The sequence below is a fragment of the Rhinolophus sinicus genome, linkage group LG01 (genome assembly GCF_036562045.2).
Source record: "Rhinolophus sinicus isolate RSC01 linkage group LG01, ASM3656204v1, whole genome shotgun sequence".
In the NCBI taxonomy this organism is placed as follows: domain Eukaryota; kingdom Metazoa; phylum Chordata; class Mammalia; order Chiroptera; family Rhinolophidae; genus Rhinolophus; species Rhinolophus sinicus.
The window spans coordinates 26,312,858-26,333,783 of NC_133751.1; the positions used below are offsets into that span (position 1 = coordinate 26,312,858).

General features: G+C 42.5%; 1 protein-coding gene across 3 annotated transcripts in view; it reads left to right on the forward strand.

Moving 5' to 3' along the window:
* KCNAB1 (potassium voltage-gated channel subfamily A regulatory beta subunit 1) overlaps nt 1-20,926 on the forward strand; it is a 365,847-nt gene that overhangs the window by 114,121 nt on the left and 230,800 nt on the right. Inside the window, exon 1 of one of the 3 annotated variants that reach the window (XM_019731969.2) lies at nt 17,110-18,150. The exons of the other annotated variants lie outside the window; for them this stretch is intronic. Coding sequence (XP_019587528.1) covers nt 17,930-18,150 — 221 coding nt within the window. The 5' untranslated portion in view covers nt 17,110-17,929. Of the gene's footprint in view, nt 1-17,109; nt 18,151-20,926 lie in introns of those variants that run through there. 3 annotated transcript variants of the gene reach the window in all.

Sequence of the window (20,926 nt, forward strand, 5' to 3'; positions counted from 1 at the left end):
GCTATTAACCAAATGAGCTAGAAGCCAGAACCCACATAGACCACCAAAGATCTCCTCTTTGTGAAGAAGTTCAAGTTTTAGTGGCTTCCAACCCTGGAGACTCTGATGGTTGCCATTCAACAGCCACGTGCCTGTCCTTTTCCTTACTAAAAGGTCCCTGATTTTGATCCTTTTCCTCCAAGCAACCATGTGTGTAAGGGAGGGGCCGTGACTTCCCTGTATCTAAGGGTGATCCTTGATTTGTCTAAGCCATGTCCTCAGCGTGTGGACCCACAGCATCGACCTGGGAACCTGTTAGAAATGCAAATTCTTAGGCCCCACCTGCTGGATCAGAGCTTCTGGGAAAGAAGGCCAGCAATGTGTTTCAACAGGCCTCCTAGGTGAGTCTGATGCCTGTTCAAATTTGAGAACCATTGGTCTAAGCCAACCTTAGAGGCTCACACCCCTGGTCTGTGACACTTTAGGTGTGGCCATGTGATGCAGTCCCAGTCAATGAGATGTGAGGGGAAACTGAGGCTTCTAAAGAAGACACAAAAGACGGATACATGTCCGTTTTCCCTGCCTCTGGACATTGATATGCAGCCAGTGAACTTATGATATTCATGTAACGAGGTGTTTATAAAAAGGTTTGGCAAACAACTGTCATTATTTCTTTGAAAAACGTGAAATATTACAAATACAAGGCCAGCAGAGGCTACATGTAGTTTATGTGAAGAATTTATTTGGAATATTCTGGCCATGAGACCTTCTTCTGCTGCCTGCCCTCAGAAGGACCACACATCAGTCAGTCCAGAACAGGACACGCCGATGTCACCTCAAGGTCAGGCACCAGCCATAGGGATGCACCAGTCACGTCATGCAGATCCCTCGCCAATTGCTCTGTTCTCCGAGGGGAGCATTTTCCTGGGGCAGCAGAGAATGGCTACACGTGGACGTCGATTGGCTCACTGATGCAAGGCAAAGAAGGCCCCAGACTTGTCCTCGCTGCGGCTCAGTGGCCGCTGCCCAGGTCAAGCGCAGTGTTTGTGGAGCTCAACCACTTCTCTTTAAGGATTGTTTGCAGTTCTTTCCAGGCTTATGGGAAGTCTCAGTGTGGACTCTGCACAAGGGCGTCCCAATATTTGCTATTTAATTACAAAGGCTCACCGCTGAAAATGTGACCTTTCATTTCGCTCTATTTTCTTAACTGAGCCCTGAGGCAGATGAAATATTAGTTGCTGAGAGCTGGGCTGGGGACTTTGGCTTCCTTTCCATTTCAGTTAGAGAGTTAACTTCGCAACGGTCGATCTGGTTTCATACAAACATCTTTTCCTTCCTCCAGTCTTCTTTAACATCAGAATTCAAAAGTGTTTTCTTATTTGGTCTTTGGGGTTAGGTAATAGAGCTTATAAAGGAAGCAAAATGTTTTTTTCTTCTTTTCATTTTTATTACCGATTTCCCTGATAGAAAGGAAATTACAGTGAGTTATTAATGGCAGGACGTGGAGATTAATTAGCAGGCTCCCTCTCTTTCCCCTACTGAATTGACTGTGGGGGTGACACAAGGGCCCCCCTCTCTGTACTCACAGTGATTTATGGAACATTCAGCAGATTCGTTGGAGGGCCTTTTAGCAACGCAGCCTATCTCTCCCAGCACGACTATTTATAGGCTACTTTGTTCCAACAAACCACTTTCATTCTAAGCTCCTTCGTCTGGTTGGTATTGAACTATTTCCATCATCCATGAGGAGGCTGTGAGCCAGATCTTATTTACACTTTGAAAGCATTAATATCATTTGGGTGAAGTAATTTAACGTGGGGCATTAGGGGTGACTGCAGTTAGGATTTTACTGTCACAGACACAAATTGGACACAAACATGAGGCAGGAAGACAGAGCTGCTATAGAGCATGATGCTCAAAATAAAACCACAAAAATATATGTAACATACGTTGCAACCAGACATGTCACCCACCAGAGTCCTTACTGCCTCTGAATCAAGTTAAGCAAGCTTTATTTAAGATTCTTCATGATTTGACTCAGTGCATTTTTCCTTCCCCATCTCCCTCTAACATTCCCTTTCACTTTATCATCCAACTGTAACACACTGCCTCTTCTGGTCTATACTTGCCCAACACTTCATGTATCCATGTCTCTGTTCGCACTCAGCCCTGATTTGGGGTACCCTTGTCTTCTTTAACAATGGGCTCCTGTGCCCTCGAACAATGACCTGTTCATTTTTTCAAAGCCCAGAGCAAATATCACCTCCTCTATGCAGCCTTCTCTGATTGTCACACAGTCAGAATGAATCTCTGCTTGGCACGCTCCCCATCCCCAAATTACCTGAGCTTCTTTCTTTTTTTCTGGTGATTTATTTATTTATTTTAATTTTTAAAAATTCCAATTGCAGTGGACATTCAATATTATATTAGTTGCAGGTGTACAGGTTAGATATATAACTTATGAAGTGATCCCACTTGGCACCATACATGGTTATTGTAATATTATTGACTATATTCCGTATGCTTTACTTTACATCTCTGTGACTGTTTGTAATTGCCAATTTGTACTTCTTAATCCATTCGCCTTTTCCACCCAGCTCCTCAACCCCCTCCCCGCTGGCAACCATCAGTTTGTTCTCTCTATGAGTTTGCTCCTGTTTTGTTTGTTCGTTTATTTTGTTTTTTAGATTCCACATATAAGAGAAATCATGGATATTTGTTTTTCTCTGTCTGACTTACCATCCTGAGCATGCATTTCGTTCTGTCCTTTATGGTAGTTATCTATTTTTATGTCTGGCTCTCTTATTAGACTTTAAACGGCTTAAGGGAAATATGGGTCTTGTTTATCTTGAAATTCCTTTTCCCAGCACCTATAACAGTGCCCGTATGCAGTAAGATGTTCAGTAAATATTTGTTTAATAAATGGAAGAGTAGTGTGATTTCTTTCCCATATTAGACTCTTCCTCGGAAAAGGGAGAAAACAGCAGCCTTAGTTGGACGGCTGAGTTTGAATAATTTCAGTGAAACTGTTTGTCTTTAGGTTTTAGCGGATTAATTTTAAGTTAAAAAATGAAAACTCATTGTAGAAATCTAAAACTGGAAATTGTTTGGAGGGGGATCCGGTCCATGCCCTGAGCCACATTCTATGGAAAACTTGCCCATTTACATCATTACCTAAAAACAGAAGTTTGAAACTCTGGTCTCTTCCTCTTCTTATAAGGACACCAATCCTGTCATGGAGACCCCTCCCTCATGGCCTCATTTAAACCTAATTACCTCCCAAAGGCCCCACCTCCAAATCCCACACCATGGGCAGGTTATGCTTCAACATATGGCTTTGGGGGAGACACAAATATTCAGTCCATAACAATGCCCAACATAAAGAAAGCCTTTGATGGTGTCCAAGTATGAGAGCCATAGTTTACTTGGTGACTGGCTAGTGCAGTTCTTTCTCTTGGGGAATTTAGCTAGGAGGTTTACTGTTAGTCTGTAGCCCCAGGAGCCGTGGAACCAGAGACCTAGTAGCTGAGTCACTATAATACGGTGGGTAAAGCACCAGAGTAGGAAAGAGCAGACATCACCTGCTGAGGGTAGTCACAAGTAGATGGGGCCACTAGAGAATATGGTCTCCCTAGTGACCGTTCAGTTCGTTCTCAAGCAGGTCTTTTCCTTGGAATAGCCTTAGGTGGCTTCAGGCTTAACTATCTACCAGTCCAGAAGAAAGAAGGTTTCTCTTTTCTTAAGTCCCAGGATTGAGTATTCTTGAATTGATTTGGGTCACACGACCATCCCGAGTCAATCATTGTGACCCGGGTGATGGAACTCTCTCTGACTGGCCTGGATCACTTGCTCACACAGGAGCTTGGGAATGGGAGTCTATCCCATTTGAAACGTAGGATGCTCTTATCAGAAGGGAGAATACATCTTGGATGTGCAAAAAGAACAAACTCATTTCACTTTCTTATCACCTGAAAGAGCCCATCGAACACAACTGCCATCCAGAGAAATAAATCCTCTCTTTTCTCTATCATGTACTGACATCTGATCCTGTGACCACAATTTGAAGACTTCCAGTGACAGCAAGCTTCCCAGGTCTCCACAGCCCGCTGTGTTGGTGAGCAGCCCACGTTGTCAGCAGGTACCACTGCCTGTTCTCCTTGGTCCTGCTTCTGTCCTATAAAACAACACTCTGTAATGTCTTCCCTCCTCCACATGACAGCCTTTTGAATTTCAGAAGACAGTTAACAATTATGAATGATTACAGAAAAATTAAAATCAGGCAATCATTTGCTGGAATGAACATATTTTCTCATTTACCTACCTGTAACATTAAATATCTCACGCCTACTCAATTAAAAGAAAAAGCCCCAAGCCAAAAACATTAGGTGTCTAACTATCGTCTCTGCTCTTCCTCCACATGAAAGCTTTTATAACAAACAACCATATTGCTCTGAATAATGCGCCATGCTGTTGAGTGGACGAGCATGCGGGCTAATAAGGATGTGAGCCGTGGAATGGCTAATCCCCCTCTACATGGCGAACACAACAGTGGTTGGTTTATACAGATAATCCAATCTGACTAGCAGGGAAATGGAATGACTGCTTCCAACTGTCTTTTGTATAATGATACCTCACTTGAAAATGTCACTTAAAGAGTTACAAATGGGTGAATTGATCTGTAAATGAACCAGAAACATGTGGGGTATAAGCCAAAGAAAGCTTTTGGGATCTAATGACTCACTGTGCCTCCTGCAGAAGCAAACAATTTTAGCACCCTGGAAGTACCTCCTGTAGCTAGTGCTTTTGCCTGAGGCTCCAAGTGAGAAGATTTTGGTGATAAGAAAATAGGGCCTCAGCCATTACCTTTGAGCACCTTGTCCTGCTCAAACCCCCTCAAGAAGACCTGAGTCACCCTCTGACAGGCGGGGAGACTAATCTAATCTGATAAAGTGAAGCCCCTTAAACCCAGAAGAGTTGGCTTCTGGAGGACATAGAACGTTCTTCCTAGTGGGTCAGCCTGGGAGGTCTGAAACATCCTGCAAATGTCCATCACTGGTCAGAGAGGGAGCTTTTTATTGACTGGCCTCATCTGGTTCTAAAGCCCTAATTCTGCTCAGGGCAGGAAGTTGCCCATAAATTGCTGTATAAGGTAACTCATCCCCTTCCCAAGCAAGAGCTTTGGCTAAAGGTTTAGCTAGTTCAAAGTTCCACCTCCCCATTAGAGCTGGTCTTTATGCCAGTCTTCACGTTCTTGTTACTCTCCTTTGAGTTGTCCCCTGGTACCTGTGTGTCCCACTTGGTTCTTGGGGATTCTGCTCCACCCAGTAACTTCGACTGCAAACCTTGCACTGCCTCAGTGTCCAGCTTTGTGCTCTGTGACCTACTGTGTGCCTGGAGGCCCTAATGGTTCTTGGTGGTTTTGTTGCCCCATTCCACAATGTGGGTGACTCCAGAAGGCTGCCTCAGGCACCACCCTCAGCTATTGCTGTCATCCTCGCATGCCATCCCAGACCCAGTGTTGTGCCCAAAGTGGAACTTCTTTGGGATGCCTCGGACTCTCTCTCAGCCTAGTTAGGGTTTCTAGACTCTTAGCCCAGTGATGGAGGAAGCACAGACTCTTCTGGGAACCCCACAGCAACTAAACTCATCATTCTTCCTGATCCAGCGTGAGTCTTCTCGGAGATTTCCCAGACCTCTGATCTCTGTCTACTTATAGTAAGTTCTATGTTCAGGCCTCCAGTCTTTGCTTCTGACATAGAAGAGGAAGCGTGGGGCTTAAAAAACAAAGAAACAAATACCTTCTTTCAGCAAAATCATGTTTTGTTTTATTTTGTGTGTTTTTTAACAGCTTTATTGAGATATAATTTGTACATCATAAAATTCACCCAAAATAAACGTGTAACTCAATGATTTTAGTAAATATATAGTACAACCATAATCAAAATTCAGTTTTAGAACATTCCCATAACCTCAAAAAATGTCCTCATACCTGTTTGCCGTTAGTCCCTGTTCCCATTCTCAGTCCCAGGAAAGCACTGATCTTGTGTGTCTGTATAAACGTGCCTCTCCAGACCTGTCATACGTAAACATCAAATTATATAACGTATAGCCTTTTTGTCTGGCTTCTTTCACTTAGCATAATGTTTTTGAGGATAATTTATGTTGTTGCATGTTCCATTCTTTTAATTGCTGAACAGAATTGCATAAATATATAAATATAACACATTTTGTTTATCCACTTACCAGTTGACGAACATTTGGATAATTTTCTGGTTTTAGTTATTATGAATAATGCTGTTATGAGAATTCATGTACATGTCTTTATGTAGTCATGTATTTTTATACCTAGAAGTGAAATTCCTTGGGCATATGAGAAATTTGTGCTTTTTAAGAAATGACCCAACTATTTTCCACAGTGGTGTTACCATGTGACATTCTCATCAGCAATGCGTGAGGGTCCCAGTTTCTCCATGTGTTATGTTTTAATGATTAAACCAAAACACTTTTCATTCCCTATAAATCATTACTGGAAATGAAAAGTATTTTGTTTAACATTTTCCGGATTATCCTTTCTTTTTAGAGATCGGTCCACTTTGATCTCATTTGTTGAATTGATCCCCTGACAACTGTATTAAACTGCCCAGTTTCCAAGCTTCCTTTTGGATGTAATGTCACTGCCTGCTCCATGACTTCATCATGAGACCTGTGACTGGAATCCTCTGTTCTCGGAAATCGAGTTCCAACTGAGTCTTGATGCTGAACCCCAGGACATTATGATTCCAAAAACTACCTCTGCTGACGTGGTAGTATAAGCATTTACCAAAAAAGAAGGTTACATTCAAAAACTTGGGGGTACTCTTGATCAGGAAAATGGTAAATTTAATAACAAACCAGCTATTTCGTAAGGTTTTATCACTGCTTTGTTATTCCCGCCACAGCTTGCATGCCTCATAGCTTCCATTCTGCTTGTTTCATTGCCATGCTACTTGCGTCATGGCTACTTCTACCTCCCAAGTAGTCCATGTGCCATGATCTCACCACCTCTGGGGCTGTGTTCCTTCCAGAGAGGCCCTCTGATTTGGTGGTTCTTTCCATTCTCACCATGGGTGTGGTGATGGATGATCCGTTCGTGTGGGATCTCTGTCCCTGAGCCAGTATTGTTCCTGGGCAAAGAGCCTCTGAGTGGGGCATGGGCAAGCCCACCTTCCCTTATTTGACCTATGAGGCTTCTTCTTGTTCTCTTTCTTCTCACCCCATCAAATAAACCACTTTCAGACGAGAGTTGTTCAAACCTGTGCTCTGGGTGACTTTACATCCCTGTACGGTCTTGGGCTGTTTGGTTGTATCTTCAGTTTTGCTCTCTTGTCAGATTAGAAAGCAAGTCCAGTCCACTGTCTTCTCCTCTCCCCATCTTTCTCCCATCCTCCTCCCCTGTAACCTGTGCTTTCCCCAAACCGACTGTAGTCATTGAATGGTCTCTCCCAAAAAGATCTGTCAACATCCTAATCCCTATAACCTGTGAATGTGACCTTATTTGAAAAAAGTATCTTTGCACATGAAATGAAGTTATAGATCTTAAGATGAGATTGCCCTGGATGACCCAATGACAAGTGTCCTTATAAGACACCTGGAGGACAAGGACATTTGAAGGTGGAGTCAAACATTGGACTGAAACAGTCGCAGGGAATGCTGGGAGCCACCAGAATCTGGAAGAGGCAAGGATTGAATTGTCTCTTAGAGCCTTTGGAGGGGACACAGCCATGTTGACACCTTGATTTCAGATTTCTGGCCTCCAGAACTGAGAAAGAATACATTTCTCTTGTTTCAAGCCACAAGTTTTTGTTTATTTGTTTGTTTGTTTATTTGTTTAATTTAAAACATAAAATGTGGGTTGTTTCTAAACTCTAACTGTTGCCCACTGGATTCCTTCAACTTCCTGTGTCAGAACGTGGCAACTGACACTGAGAAGCCAGATAATCTGTGACTACAGCCCTAGGAAACTAACATACTGACCTTTCCCCAAAACTGACCAACCACTTCCCCATGGAGTTTAGTCAGCAGATTACGTTCAAGTTTTGTGTCTCCCTTCAAATCTTTCTCTACATTTGATTTTAGCTAAAATTCTTTTCCTTTCCTCAGTCCCCTCCTCATTCCGACTACTCCTTTGCCAATATTTCCTAACATCTACACAGAAATACCATATTGCATTTCTCCCTTCTTCTCTCATTTAACCACCATGGAACTCTGTAAAAAAAACAAGTAGGAGGTAGGGGGGAAGGGTGAATGCAGAATACTGGGGACATACCACAATTATTAGCGATGTCTCAGAAATTTCAACATAGTGGTTCGATTTCTACCCAGTTCTGGCACTATCCCAGAGTTTGGTATAAATTCATTTATTCAGGCAACAGGAATTACAAAGTCCCTCTCTGCATAGCCATGGGATAGACTGAGACATGTCCTTCTCTCCTAAGGAGCTCAGCTCTCATGAATTTGATTGACTATGGACTTATATAGGTTCTCTTCCATTTAGTAGAGGTCAGTTCTAGGGAGGGTCAATCAGTCTTGTGTTGACAGAGTAGTCGTCATTACCAAAAATTCCTTTAGCGTTCCATGTTTAATTGTTGCGATCCTTAGTGGACCAGACTACTTCTTGCCTGCCTCCCCAGCAGGAATCCATATCAGATCTAGAGAGAAACAAATAAACAGTGATTTGATTTGCTAAATTCTTCTCTACATCAGTCAGCAAAGCTTACTGGTCACATCCTGGATAATTGCTCCGGATACTTTTTGTTAAAAAGTAAGCTGAGTTGCCTTGGTGATGTTTATCCCACAGTACTGGTGCTGTGAAATAAAAAGAAAAAAGGCATCGCTCTTCCCACCATGACAAGTACACCTACAGGCTCCTCATTCCTTCAAGCATTATTTCTATTTTTCTGGGTATCATTTTTGTTGTTGTTTCATAATGTGAAAGTAAAATGTACTTGCAGCAGAAAATCATATACTATGAAAATAAAGGAAATAAAAATTACCCCTAGTTCCACCACCTACCAGTAACTATGAATAATATATTTGTATATCAAATATACCCAATAACCAAATATATTTGGGTATATGTATATCCTTTTGTTTCTCTGCAGAGATAGATAATTTTTGCTTCTGTCAAAATAGGCTCATACTGTACATATTATTTTGTGAATTGTTTTTTTCAGCTCACAGTGCATTGCAAACATTTCCCCATCATCTTTCTATTAGAACTGGCAGTAAGAAGCATCATTCTTCCATTAGCAGATTTTACTTGATGGCTGGCTGATTCCACAGTCTCCTGCTGGTCTTCCTCCATTGAGTCTCTTCTCTTACGCCTCCAGGCCATTCTATTGGCTTCCAGATGGAGCTTCCAAAAATACTGCTTTACACTCCTCACCCTGGACCAAAATCCTTGATGGGCCTTCTTCCTTCAACCTGCAGCTCTCCCAAGGAGGAGAGGCTTCACCCAGACTTTTATTCCAGGCTGTTTGCAATAGACTCCAGTTCACTTGCATCATTTCTAATTACATCCTTTTAAAATAGGGTTCCATCCAAAGTGCTTTGCTTATTATTTCCCAATAGGCCCCTCAACACCCCCCTGCTGCCTCTGCTAAAGCTGCTTCTTCTGCTGGTGTATCTTCCTCCCCTATTCTCTTTCCTTGCCTGGTTCTTCTCTGTCCCTAAAGCTCAGCTCTTTTCTGATACCACCATAGTTTCTCTAACTGCCCTAACCCCCAGGCGTCTCCCCCTCTTCTTATAGAGTGGGTATCAGCTATACCACTTGTCTGACATATAGGGCAGGCAACTGGTCATCAATAAATGTCTGCACGCTCCCCAGCCAGGAAGGGAGCTCCTTGAAGAGGGGCTGAGTCCTCCACTTTTTTGCCTCATCAGTGTAGAGAACTTGTCAACTGAACAAAGAAAAGTGCATACTGACGTGGTGATCAATGCATGGTGATGACAACTAATTGTCTTAAGGATAATGTGAGAAAATGAAAAGACAAATGAAAACATGCAAAATTATAGCTGAGGTAGCTACCTCGAAAAGTTGTCAACTATATAAATTAACAACAACCAGTAAACTATGCATGAAAAATGAAAAACGTGAAAACCAAGAAAATATTAACAAAAATGTTAAACATTGAAAGTCTGGATTAATGCATGACATTTTTTCCTTCTTGCCTCCACATATCACTGTTTCCTCTTAGAATCTGTGTTAAGTTTATAATTTTAAAAAACCTTAAATTTATTTTATTTTACTTATATGAGTAATACATGTATATTGTAAAAACTTCTGACAACACAGTGCTTGAGAGCACAAGGTGAGAGCATTATCCTTATATCCTCCAAATGAATTTTGTTTTAAATGTAATGAAAGCCTGCAAAGGGAAAGACTTAAATGAGAAAAACATCTCGTAAGATCTTAGATCTGCTCTTTTTATAACGCCTACCCTTTGAAAATGAAGAGAATAAAGAGATGAGAGAAGACATCTTTTATAAAAATATGATTGATATTATGAGGTAGAGTGACATGTATAATAATGGCTTTCTCACCCTAAGACCAACAAATTTGAATGGAAACAACTAAATTTTAACCCATGAATGTATTTTTGGAAATACCTTCAGGTTGCTTCTTTTTCTCAACCCCGTCGGGCAAGGGTGACTTCAGGTGGAAAGCTCCTCCAGAGTCTGATTCACGTCTCAGTTTTGCAAAGGTGAAAATGAATGTTTATTTGACTCCATCTATAGACTACTCAGTTGAGAGCCCAATTAATTTAGATGTTTAACAAAGGCTGATGTCCCCACCTCCCTTTGCTCTGGAATGAGATAATGGATGTAAAAACCTTTGATACAATACAATGCCTGGCACACAGTGGGTACTCAAAACTCTTTCCCTCTCTTCCTTTCTCCCTCCCTCCCTCTTTCTCTGCCTCTCTTCTTCCCTCCCTTCCTTCCACAGTATTTTAGATTTAAATTGTCATGAAATAAAAGTTTATAAGATACTGTCTTAGAAATCATCACAGTTCATCAATTCCTTGAAGCACATATTTCCCCTTTGCTGAAACTGTGACATAATTGATAGTTGCTGCTGGCTTGGGGTCCCTCAGGATGTGGTAGTTAATGCTGTAAGTGTGTCTCACAACTTTCAGAGGGGGTGTCACCAGCTTGGGAAAAAATCCCAGAGACAATTATTGAGTATGTTTTCTTTCAAAAAAAAAATAAAAAAAAATGCCACGTTGCCAACACAAGGGATGACAGTGTGGACAGATGTGGACGTTGATGACTCACAGTAAAACATCCAGAAGCATCAAATTCTGAATGTGAACACATTTTGGGGGTTCTTTAACCAATTTATTCCCCTTATATTTTCATGTATGTACATGAGTGAAAAAAAAGCAAAAAGTATTTGGTTCTGACTTTACTTATAAGAAATTGAATCAATCAAAAGTTGAGGAAGAACTAATGGCATTTCTAAAAAAATAATAGACCATGTGTCCCTGTTTTCTCCCAGCTCTATATCCAGGTTCCAGACCAGTTTATGAGAAATTACCTACCATGAAGAGGTCTGAACAAAATAATATGAATTGTGAATTTCCTATTTTTCCACACCTGCTTCCTACAGTACTGTGGCACCTTGCCTTAAATGTATAAAATGATAGATAAATACTGGAAATCTTGCTGCTATATCTGATGTATCAGAGGTTTCAAATTAAGGAAATATTTGTCAGTGGCTGTGGGTATAGTTTAAATGTTAATTGAAAAGCTTAACTATCCTTAAGAATGTTTTGGTTTTGGACATGTGGCCGGTGATGTAAGAATACTTGTATTGAGCCTGTCCTCAGAGTTTCCTGGGAAAAGGGGTTCTCTGGTGAACCTTTTCTTCCAGGGGAGCAGACGAGTAGATGATAGATTCTTCTATTCAGCAGAGCCTTGAATATTTCCAATTTGACCTCTCAATTTTACTTTCTCTTTTATCCCCAAACCTATGCCTATCTAAATGTGGGCCCGTGCTAATTTTCATGGCTGGTTCAATTTGTCAGAATATGATAAATTGTTCTCCAAACCCACATGTTAAGAATTTCTGATAAATAGCAAACTCTCACCCTAACAATTAATTCCTCTTTTAATCACAAATAATAAGCACATAAAGTGGCTTGCCATCTGCACACATGCATGTTTAAAATTATTTGGGTATCAGCAGCTTCTTTTGTGTTTTGAATGGATCCGATTTTTCCTGGCTGCAAAATTAAATGTTCTGTGGGCCTGGCTGGCTGTGGTTTCCAATGGAATATAAACCATAAGTTCTAAGTGGACTCAGCAAAAAGCATTTGATTCTGACTTTACTTATAAGAAATTGAATCAATCAAACATTTTCCAGGTAATTGGAAGAAAAAGTTTTTCTTGAGCAATAAGAATAAAGTATTATGAAGTATTGAAAAAGGTTGATAAAAGGCATACTCAAAAGCTACCAAAAATGGATGATTTAATTGTTCTGAATTTTTCAGACTTTTAATATAGAATTTTCCTTCCTCATAATTAGAATAGGGTTTCTCTTAAATTATATTAATCGAATGGCACTATTCAAAGCCCTTCTCACAAGGAAGTTCTTGCAGTGAGGAGCAGTATGCACAGTGGTTAGGAAGGCAGGCGTGCCCCTCCCCTCCGTCTGCCACCCCTCCATCCCCCCTTCCCCCGTCCCTTGACCAAGGTAAGTCCCAGGTCTGCAGCTTCTTGCCGGTGTCACCTTGGGTAAGTTATTTAACTCCTCTGTGTTACATGTTTCCTCATCTATAGACTGCAATTGATAACATAGCACCCCCTTCATTTGATTTTATGAGGATAAAATGAGTTAATACATGTAAGGTGTTCTTAAGAGTTTCTAGGATATAGGAAGTGCTGTGTAAGTGTTACTGCTATTAGTAATTGCTGAAGTCTCCCGGTGAGCTTGAGTGAGAGGAAATGAAAGACTTCCTCACAGCCCTGCTTTGATAGATTGAGATGGATACTTAGCATTTAGCCCATGTCCGTGCTGTGTGTGGGCTAAGCACTCTATCGTGCAATTCCCACCAACATCCAGGGAAGCATGTTCTTGTACCATTTTTTCCTCACAGGAGGCTGAGGCACAGGAAGGTTGAGAATACTGCTTAGTACACATGGGAAAGAAGGGGTAAAGCTGAGCTGGGATTCACACCCAGCTCTAACTCAGTCCCCACCCTAGAGTCCTTCCATGTTACCGTCAAGACTCTAGGATGACCATGAGAAGATAAGGTGCAAGTTAAAGAGCCTGTGGTCTGTTGCTGACCAGCTCTGTACCATGAGCCAGTGATGACCCTTTGACATTATTTCAAAAGAATTCCAAATATCAGGTAATAATAGAGACCAGCTGAGACCAAGGCAAGAGTTCAGGGTAAGTGGTAATTTGGCTCTGTAATCTTGTAATCTGAAAAAACAACTCATGGAATGTATAAAACAAGAGAGGATCTTGGAAATAAATATGTATCGCCCTCCTATTTCAGGTGAGAGAAAAGAGGCACAGAGAGCTGTAATGACACCTGAGGTCACAGGCAAAGTGACATATCCGGGTTTGGAACCCAGGCCTTTGCCTGCTGGTGCAGGCCTGTCTCTACCACCTCATGACAGTTCTGAGGTTTCTGATTCCGGGTGCCCAATATAAAGCAAGCCCTTAAAAGGGCAAATTGGCAAAATAATGAGATTACTAAGAACAAGGAAAAGTACTAGAAGTGCCTTGAAAACCACCACTTTTTTTTTTTTAATCAAACATCACCATGTAAAGTCTGTATGCCTTTGTGGAAAGGAGTTGTGTTTGGATCCGGTCTTTGGAGCACATTTGTAGTGTCGGCTTAGGATGTGTAGAGTGGCCTGATAATGACATTCATCGTGGTCTAATAATGACATTTAGGAGCACGTTCCTGAGAGCTCCATAGTTTCTCTTGACCAAAAAAATAAGAATTAAAACAAAAACAAGCAATATCTACATCTGTATTAATTTGTTAAGGCTGCTATAACAAAAGACCACAGATTGGGTGGCTGAAACAAGAGAAATTTATTTTTTCAGAATTCTGGAGGCTGGAAGGCCCAGATCAAGGTGTCAGCAGGATTGATTTCTTCCGAGACCCCTCTCCTTAGCTTGCAGACGGCCGTCTTCTGCCTGTGTCCTGGCATGACCTTCCCTCTGTGTGTGGCTTTGTCTTAATCTTCTCTTCTGATAAGGACACCAGTCATTTTACCTCAATGACCTCTTTAAAGAGCCTATTCTCCAATACAGTCACCTTCTGAGCTACTTACCTGGGGATCAGGACTTCTACATATGGATTCGGGGGGCCCATAACAATATCTATGCCTCTATCTATATTTATATCTCTATATACATGTACACCCGTATCTGTATCTGTGCTTATGTCTACATTGATATCTATATCATTTGTGGGTCTTTTGTGAACCTGAAATAATAATAGTGAGAACTCCTCTGAATCCTACTGTGTGACCATGAAAAGACACATATTCCACATCTAATTTCCCAGCTTCATTAGCATGTGGCCTGTTAGCACGAAGTTATTAGGAATGAGCGTCCTCACAGCCAACGATTATCCAATTTCCGGGCTCCTGAGACCTACTGCTCCATTAATGCCGGGCAGGGTGAGCTCAGCTGGGTAAGTCACCAAGCTGCTGGCTGGTAGTCAGAAAGCTCGTGTGGCGACAGATCTGAAAAGGCGCACTGTGGGCAGCAAGGAAGAGGCTTGCACTGTGAGCATTGCTCTGGCCTCGGGTCTTTGATTCTCTCGGAGGCATGTGCTGAAGGCTAGAACACTTGCCTCTACACAAGAGGTGCAGATGTGAATGTGGGGCGATTATTCACTCCTTTTAAGGAGCAAGCTGTGTGAAAGTAGCATGTGCAGGATTTTCTTTCTTTCCTTTTTCTTCTTCTTCTCTTTTTTTTTTTAGGGAATCAAGTTTATCTAAGAATTTGGCATCCTCCCATACTCCTCCCTTCCTCTCTCCTCCTTCCGTTGCTTCCTTATCTCCCTCTCTCAATTATTTATAGAGTGAGGGCCTGCTATGCACAAGGCACTCTGCTTGGTCTTGTGGGGGATGAAAGGGTGACTCAGAGGCACTCTGCTATGCATGTTTTATTCTGATAACCTAGTCCCTCTGCTGGTTATGTTTTCAGGCCTTGCTCTTAGTTCTGACACTTCAGCTAGCAGTGTCCAGACCCCTGGCACCCTCAGCACCCCCCTCCTCCCTGTAGCATTGGCAGCACTCTTACCTCAGGCCTTAGCCACCTTCCACACCTCCTGCGCCTTAGCCACTGACTCCTGACCCCTCTGGCCCTGTCGGGGTGATCGCTGTGTTCCGTCTTGCCTCCCAGGCTGCTTTATTTTTTCCCCTTTTTTGAGCTGTTCCTTCTGATTCCTCCCACTTCTTCCTCTTCTCAATTTGACTCTTTTCCTGATTTGCATTGATCATTTCCGATGAGCCAGCTTAGTGTGAAAAAATAAACATTCTAATGATCTGCTTCCTCTCTGCCCACTGCTATTTATTCCGGGGAACAAAGATATGCTTCAAGAACTCCTGCCTTGGAGCTGAGGGTAAAAAGAAGGCGTCCTAGGTTCATTTGTCCCTTTCTACAACCCTCACCCCGTCCTAACGTTACTTCCCAACCACTGAAAACCAGACAGTTTATTTATATTTTAAAGTAAAGAGTGGGGAGGGCATGGAGGATAAAAGAGGAAATTCCAGAATATGCTTTAAACCTTTTCTGCAGGTTATAAAATGTTAAGATTCATATCTGGAATAGAACTGAAAATAGGCACAGATTGTACTTAAAAATTTTATTTCTACACCTTAATTTGGCTGGGAAGAAGTGGTCAGACCTGCTATTTTTATTTTATTTATTACATAGACACAGACAGAGTGTGTGTTCTCCCCACACCCACCAACCTCTGGGATGACAGACTCCCTCCTTTCCTGCTAATCAAATTCATGCCCCAAGCAAAGTCCCTTCGCTCTGTGAGGGCTGCCTGGGCATCCATGAGCTCCTTGAGGTGCAGCCTTTGTCTAAGTCATCTTTGTACCCCAGCAACAACAAACCCAGGTACCTAATAGGGTCTTAGGAGAAGTCTGGGGAATTAATCAATGAGAACTTTCTCCAGCTGTCGGTAATCATTCCCCTGTTAAGCCCTAGTAGACTCAGTGTCTGTATAACTCATTCTAACTAATATGACTCTGATACCGTCAATTAGCCCGTTTACGACAGAATGCTTTGTACTTCTCACCCAGATTGCTCGTTCCTTGAGGAGAGGAACAGTGCTCCATTTTTTTCTGCCACATTTCTCTCTATTGCCTAGTGCAGAGATGGTGCTCATAAATATTCTTGATTTGAGCTCTGTTTCTTTTTGCTTGACAGCGGTGTCTGGAAACAGTTAGAAAACTGATTTTGCAGAAGCCACAATTTTAGTGTAAATTCATCGTACAAGGATTCTGGCTTCATGCATTTCAAACGGAGACATAAATTGTTATTGGCCAATTGGTGCTTGGTTTGATTCAACCACGTTTATTGAGCAGTTGCTTTTCACTTGACACTGATCCAGGCAATGTTCCCACCTCACGTCTTGCTGCCCACCACTGATCTGGGGACGGTGCTTGTCCTCACCAGCTGGCCGTAGATGACCAGCAGGCAGTGTACATGCTTCTGGCCACTGGCCTGGACCTTTCCGGATGGTGATGTGGACCTCTGCTCACTTAGTGCAGCCCCTTTTTGGGTGGTGCTGGACTGCTGCCTCCTCGCCCATCGTTGGCCAGCCTTTGGGAGCCAAAATAGAGCCTGCCGCAAGTTAGCTGTCTTGACTCCAAAAAGTCTGCACTGTGGCTTTTCAGGAAACTTCAAACTTATCTGCTTCAGAAATAATATGCAAAGGGTAAATGAACCCTGGCAAGGCTAATAATAGGGACTTTAGGCTGTTTTAGCAAGCCAGCCAGTCACAGAGTAATCACGTGTTAATTCACTGGCATGTTCAGTGGCAGAAACACCCCCACTCCACCCTCCCCCTGTTCCAACTGTTGTGCTGCAGCAGGATTTGGTCTGAGTCTGAGCAGAGTCCCCCTTCATGAGCAGCCCTCCAGCTTCTGCTACAGCAAGGCTGTGTGAAAGTGATCCGTGCCTTCCCGCTGCACACAAAGGAGCTCTTTAAGGGAACTCGCTGCCTGCTTCTCCTGCAGCTACAAACCCGTGTCCCTGTGGGCTCAGCGACCAAGGCTTTTGCCTGAAAATGAATGGGGAGGGGTCTTGAGGAGCCCCCAGGACCTCCCAGAGAGGGGCAGGGAGGGAGCTTGCAGGCTGAGTGGATGAGGACCACCGGTCCCCGGGGCCGGGCTTGCGTTTAGCTGCTTCGTGGGATGCTCCGCGTGCCAGTTGAGCAGCCTGCCTGAGGTCCAGAGGGTGCTGGCGGCGCATCTTGCGGCATGCCTGCGTGGATTTGAGCCATCGCCCAGAGGCGAGCCCGCATGCAGACACGGCGGATGGGCTTCCTGCAGGGCTGTGTGTAGTCAGCACGAATGATCAGTACTAGGCGTCTGCAAAAGCCTCCCGACTACATGGATTTGGCTGTTTAATCAGCCGAGGTTACTGCCCGGGAAGACTTGCTAGCCTGATCCGCGCTCCAGCTGCTGTGACAACTTCGGGGCTGGCTGTTTACTTCTCTCAGTGCCCGGGGCTCTGTCCTGCACCGCAGCCACTTTCCCGGCTCTGAAGTCTGCCGCGAGGACTCCTCTGACGGCATCCCAGGAAAGGGGGTGCGCCGAGGAGGGGTGACAAGGCGAGCAGAAACCCTCCCAACTGCTCAACCTCTCGTGACTGCCTGTGTTTTGGGGTTCTGAGAGGGACCGTGTGCTGCCCGGGGAAGCAATGCAAGTCTCCATAGCCTGCACAGAGCACAATTTGAAGAGTCGGAATGGTGAGGACCGACTTCTGAGCAAGCAGAGCTCCACCGCCCCCAATGTGGTGAACGCAGCCCGGGCCAAATTCCGCACGGTCGCAATCATCGCACGCAGCCTGGGGACGTTCACCCCTCAGCACCACATTTCTCTCAAAGAGTCCACCGCAAAGCAGACTGGCATGAAATATAGGTATGGATGTACGATTCCCTCTGCCTAGGGTTTTCCGTGTTCTGTATAGGTGCAGTGAAGACAGTTCACCGGTTTTGAAAAGTGACTTACTCATCTGTGGGTTGCTTAATTTAGAATTCTCAGGTGTCTCTAAAATAGCTCTTTAGCAGGGTGGAAAACCCAAGGTGGCTGTGTTGTGTTGTGTGTGTGTGTGTAGGATTTTTTTATTTTAGTTTTTAATGTGGCCTATTTTGTGCATTCTAAAGTATTAGGAACACCTTAGAAGCTGTATGAATTCCAGTCTGCGGAGAATAATACACTGCTGGAAACTGGTATTGAGATCAGGGTAGTTTTTCAACAGCAAATGTGATTGTCCTATTTTATGGTACAGACTGTAGTTTCTGTGATTACACTATTAAAAATAGTTTCCCATCTAGTCCTGCATTCTTATTTATCTTTTGAAAGACCATGGTAACAAATGCAATGCAAGCCTTTGAGGAAGTTTTGTTGCAGGAAGAACCCCCCCAAATGGCAAATTAGATTGAACACTGACATATTAAAATCTAAATTACTGCTCGAAATAAATGTGGGCCGTGTTGTGAAACATGGAGAAAAAGTCAGTTGTTGTAATACAACTATTTTCCTTATAAAATTTTAAGCTCCCTCTCCCTCTATGTTGTTTTCCATAGTTGGAAATCTTCCTGGTAATAGTTGATGCTCTCTTTAACAGGGAATGACTTAAATTTGATAAGTAGAAAATTTCATTATTCAATTATGTGACTCCTGCCTCCTCATTATGTCTGCTTTGTACTAAGCCTTTCTGACTTTATTTCTTTTAAACTATTATGCTTCTAATCTCTAAAAGTGTTTGCAGATGTAGCGGAGAAAAGCTAATGATGCATCTTCCGAAGGCTTTGGTTACTCTAATTTGCATATAGGATTCTGTCAACGATTTACATTTAACTATCCAGCATCTTTCCTAGGAACCAGATTTTAGAATAGAAAGAACTTAATGCAATTAAAACAATGCGCACCTAAGACCGTTTCCCATGTGGGGCTTTTGAAATAAGCATTTAAAACAATTTCTAGAAAACTTGTCCTTGAAAAAGTTTCTTTGCAGAGTTACAGGACAGCTTCTCATTGCAAAAACTCCAAGCACTGTTGTTTTGATGTATTTTTGAGCCATTAAGAAAGAAAGCTGTGAGTGGGGGGTGTCCAAGCATTAAAAACCATAGCTAAAGCTCTTTGCTCCAACCTCAGTACCATGCAAGCAGCCTGACTCCAGCCACCTCTTTGAAGTGTCTGCTGTGTGTCTCTGCTTTTCCCAATATTTTCATGAAGGAGAGTAGGGCCCCACAAGGACAGTTTGCTGACTGAGACTGCAGTATGGAGTGCGTTGGCATCTTCTATTGCTGCTTCTGTGGCACACACCCAACCCCTGCCCTGTGGACGCAGTTCAGGTGCTGAGATGGAGATGAACTGCTCTCTGCCTTCCTTGGCGGGGCCCTAGGAATAGGACACTCAGGGTTAAAGCAGATCACAAAGGTGATTTGGATTGTGGCCTTCGGCACTTTAGCAGCACCATGAACTTTCTTTTTGTAAACCAGAAGAAATAAAAAGTAACACCCTTCATTTATTGTGGCAGAGTTTCATAGTTGCTTGTGGATCATTGTACTGGAAGAATTTGGTCTAATGAAGGCTTTTAGAAGGCAGGAGATTTCCATTAAGGGTTTGCTGGTAACTTACAGCTCAGCTCAGATGGGATGATAATTGTCTCCCCTTGCCAAAAGTTCAGTGGGCAAGATTCACTTGGGCATGTTTCATTACTGGTAACTAAGGACAGCTCTTTTCTACAAAATGTTAGCCATAGGTGGTCTTCTGTATACTTTGAATTCAATTATACAATTTGCTGTTTATGGTGACTGGACAAGATACCTTACCTCCACTCTCCCTCTGATTCTGAACCATTCCATCTATATCAGGCAGGTGGTTTTGTGTTTGTGACTTAAACCCTCTCTTTTTCAAATTCCACTCAGGGTGACCTTTAGGAAAGAGATTATGAGATTATGCCAAGTGTACATTAAGACTCCTTAGTGTTGGAGAGAAAAAGAGAGGCAGAGAGAGGCAGGTGGAGAGAGAGACTAATTATACACTTTATAAAAAATAATAGAAATATTTTTATTAGCTTAATTATCCTTTTCTTTGAAATTGATATCACCAAAATTTAATGTGCATGTATGACTATTAATCAATGATAAATAGCAAAACATAAAAAATAATGCTATAGAGTTGGGGAGGTAATTAGCTTACGTAAATGACCAGGAAAATGCCTGAAGGAACTAGAATAGAAAGTCAGTGGCTGATTGTGTTTAAAATAATAGTCTCATCCTAAAACATGATTTCCATAGGCATAGCTTAATCTGGATCCATGAACCCTATAGGAAATCAAGATCATTATCTTTTTGTGCACTTTTTTTTCTGAAGAGAGTGTTCATAGCTTTCATCAGAATTCGGAGTGTCTACCACTCAAATATTGTTAAAAGCAGTGTTATAGAGTGAAGAAGTATTCAGTTAGTCAACAAATATATACTGAGCATCTATTCTGCACCAGGAACTCTACTAGAACTGGGTACACAAAGATGTAGAACCCAGGCAAGGTTGGGGGCTTACATTCAGGTTGGGGAAACAGACCATGAATAAGAAAACAAACAAATAATAATCTATCGTGAGACATTTTCTTATAAAGGCTATATTTTGGGGGGAGATAGTCATGTCTGGGCCTTCTTGGTTTATCCAT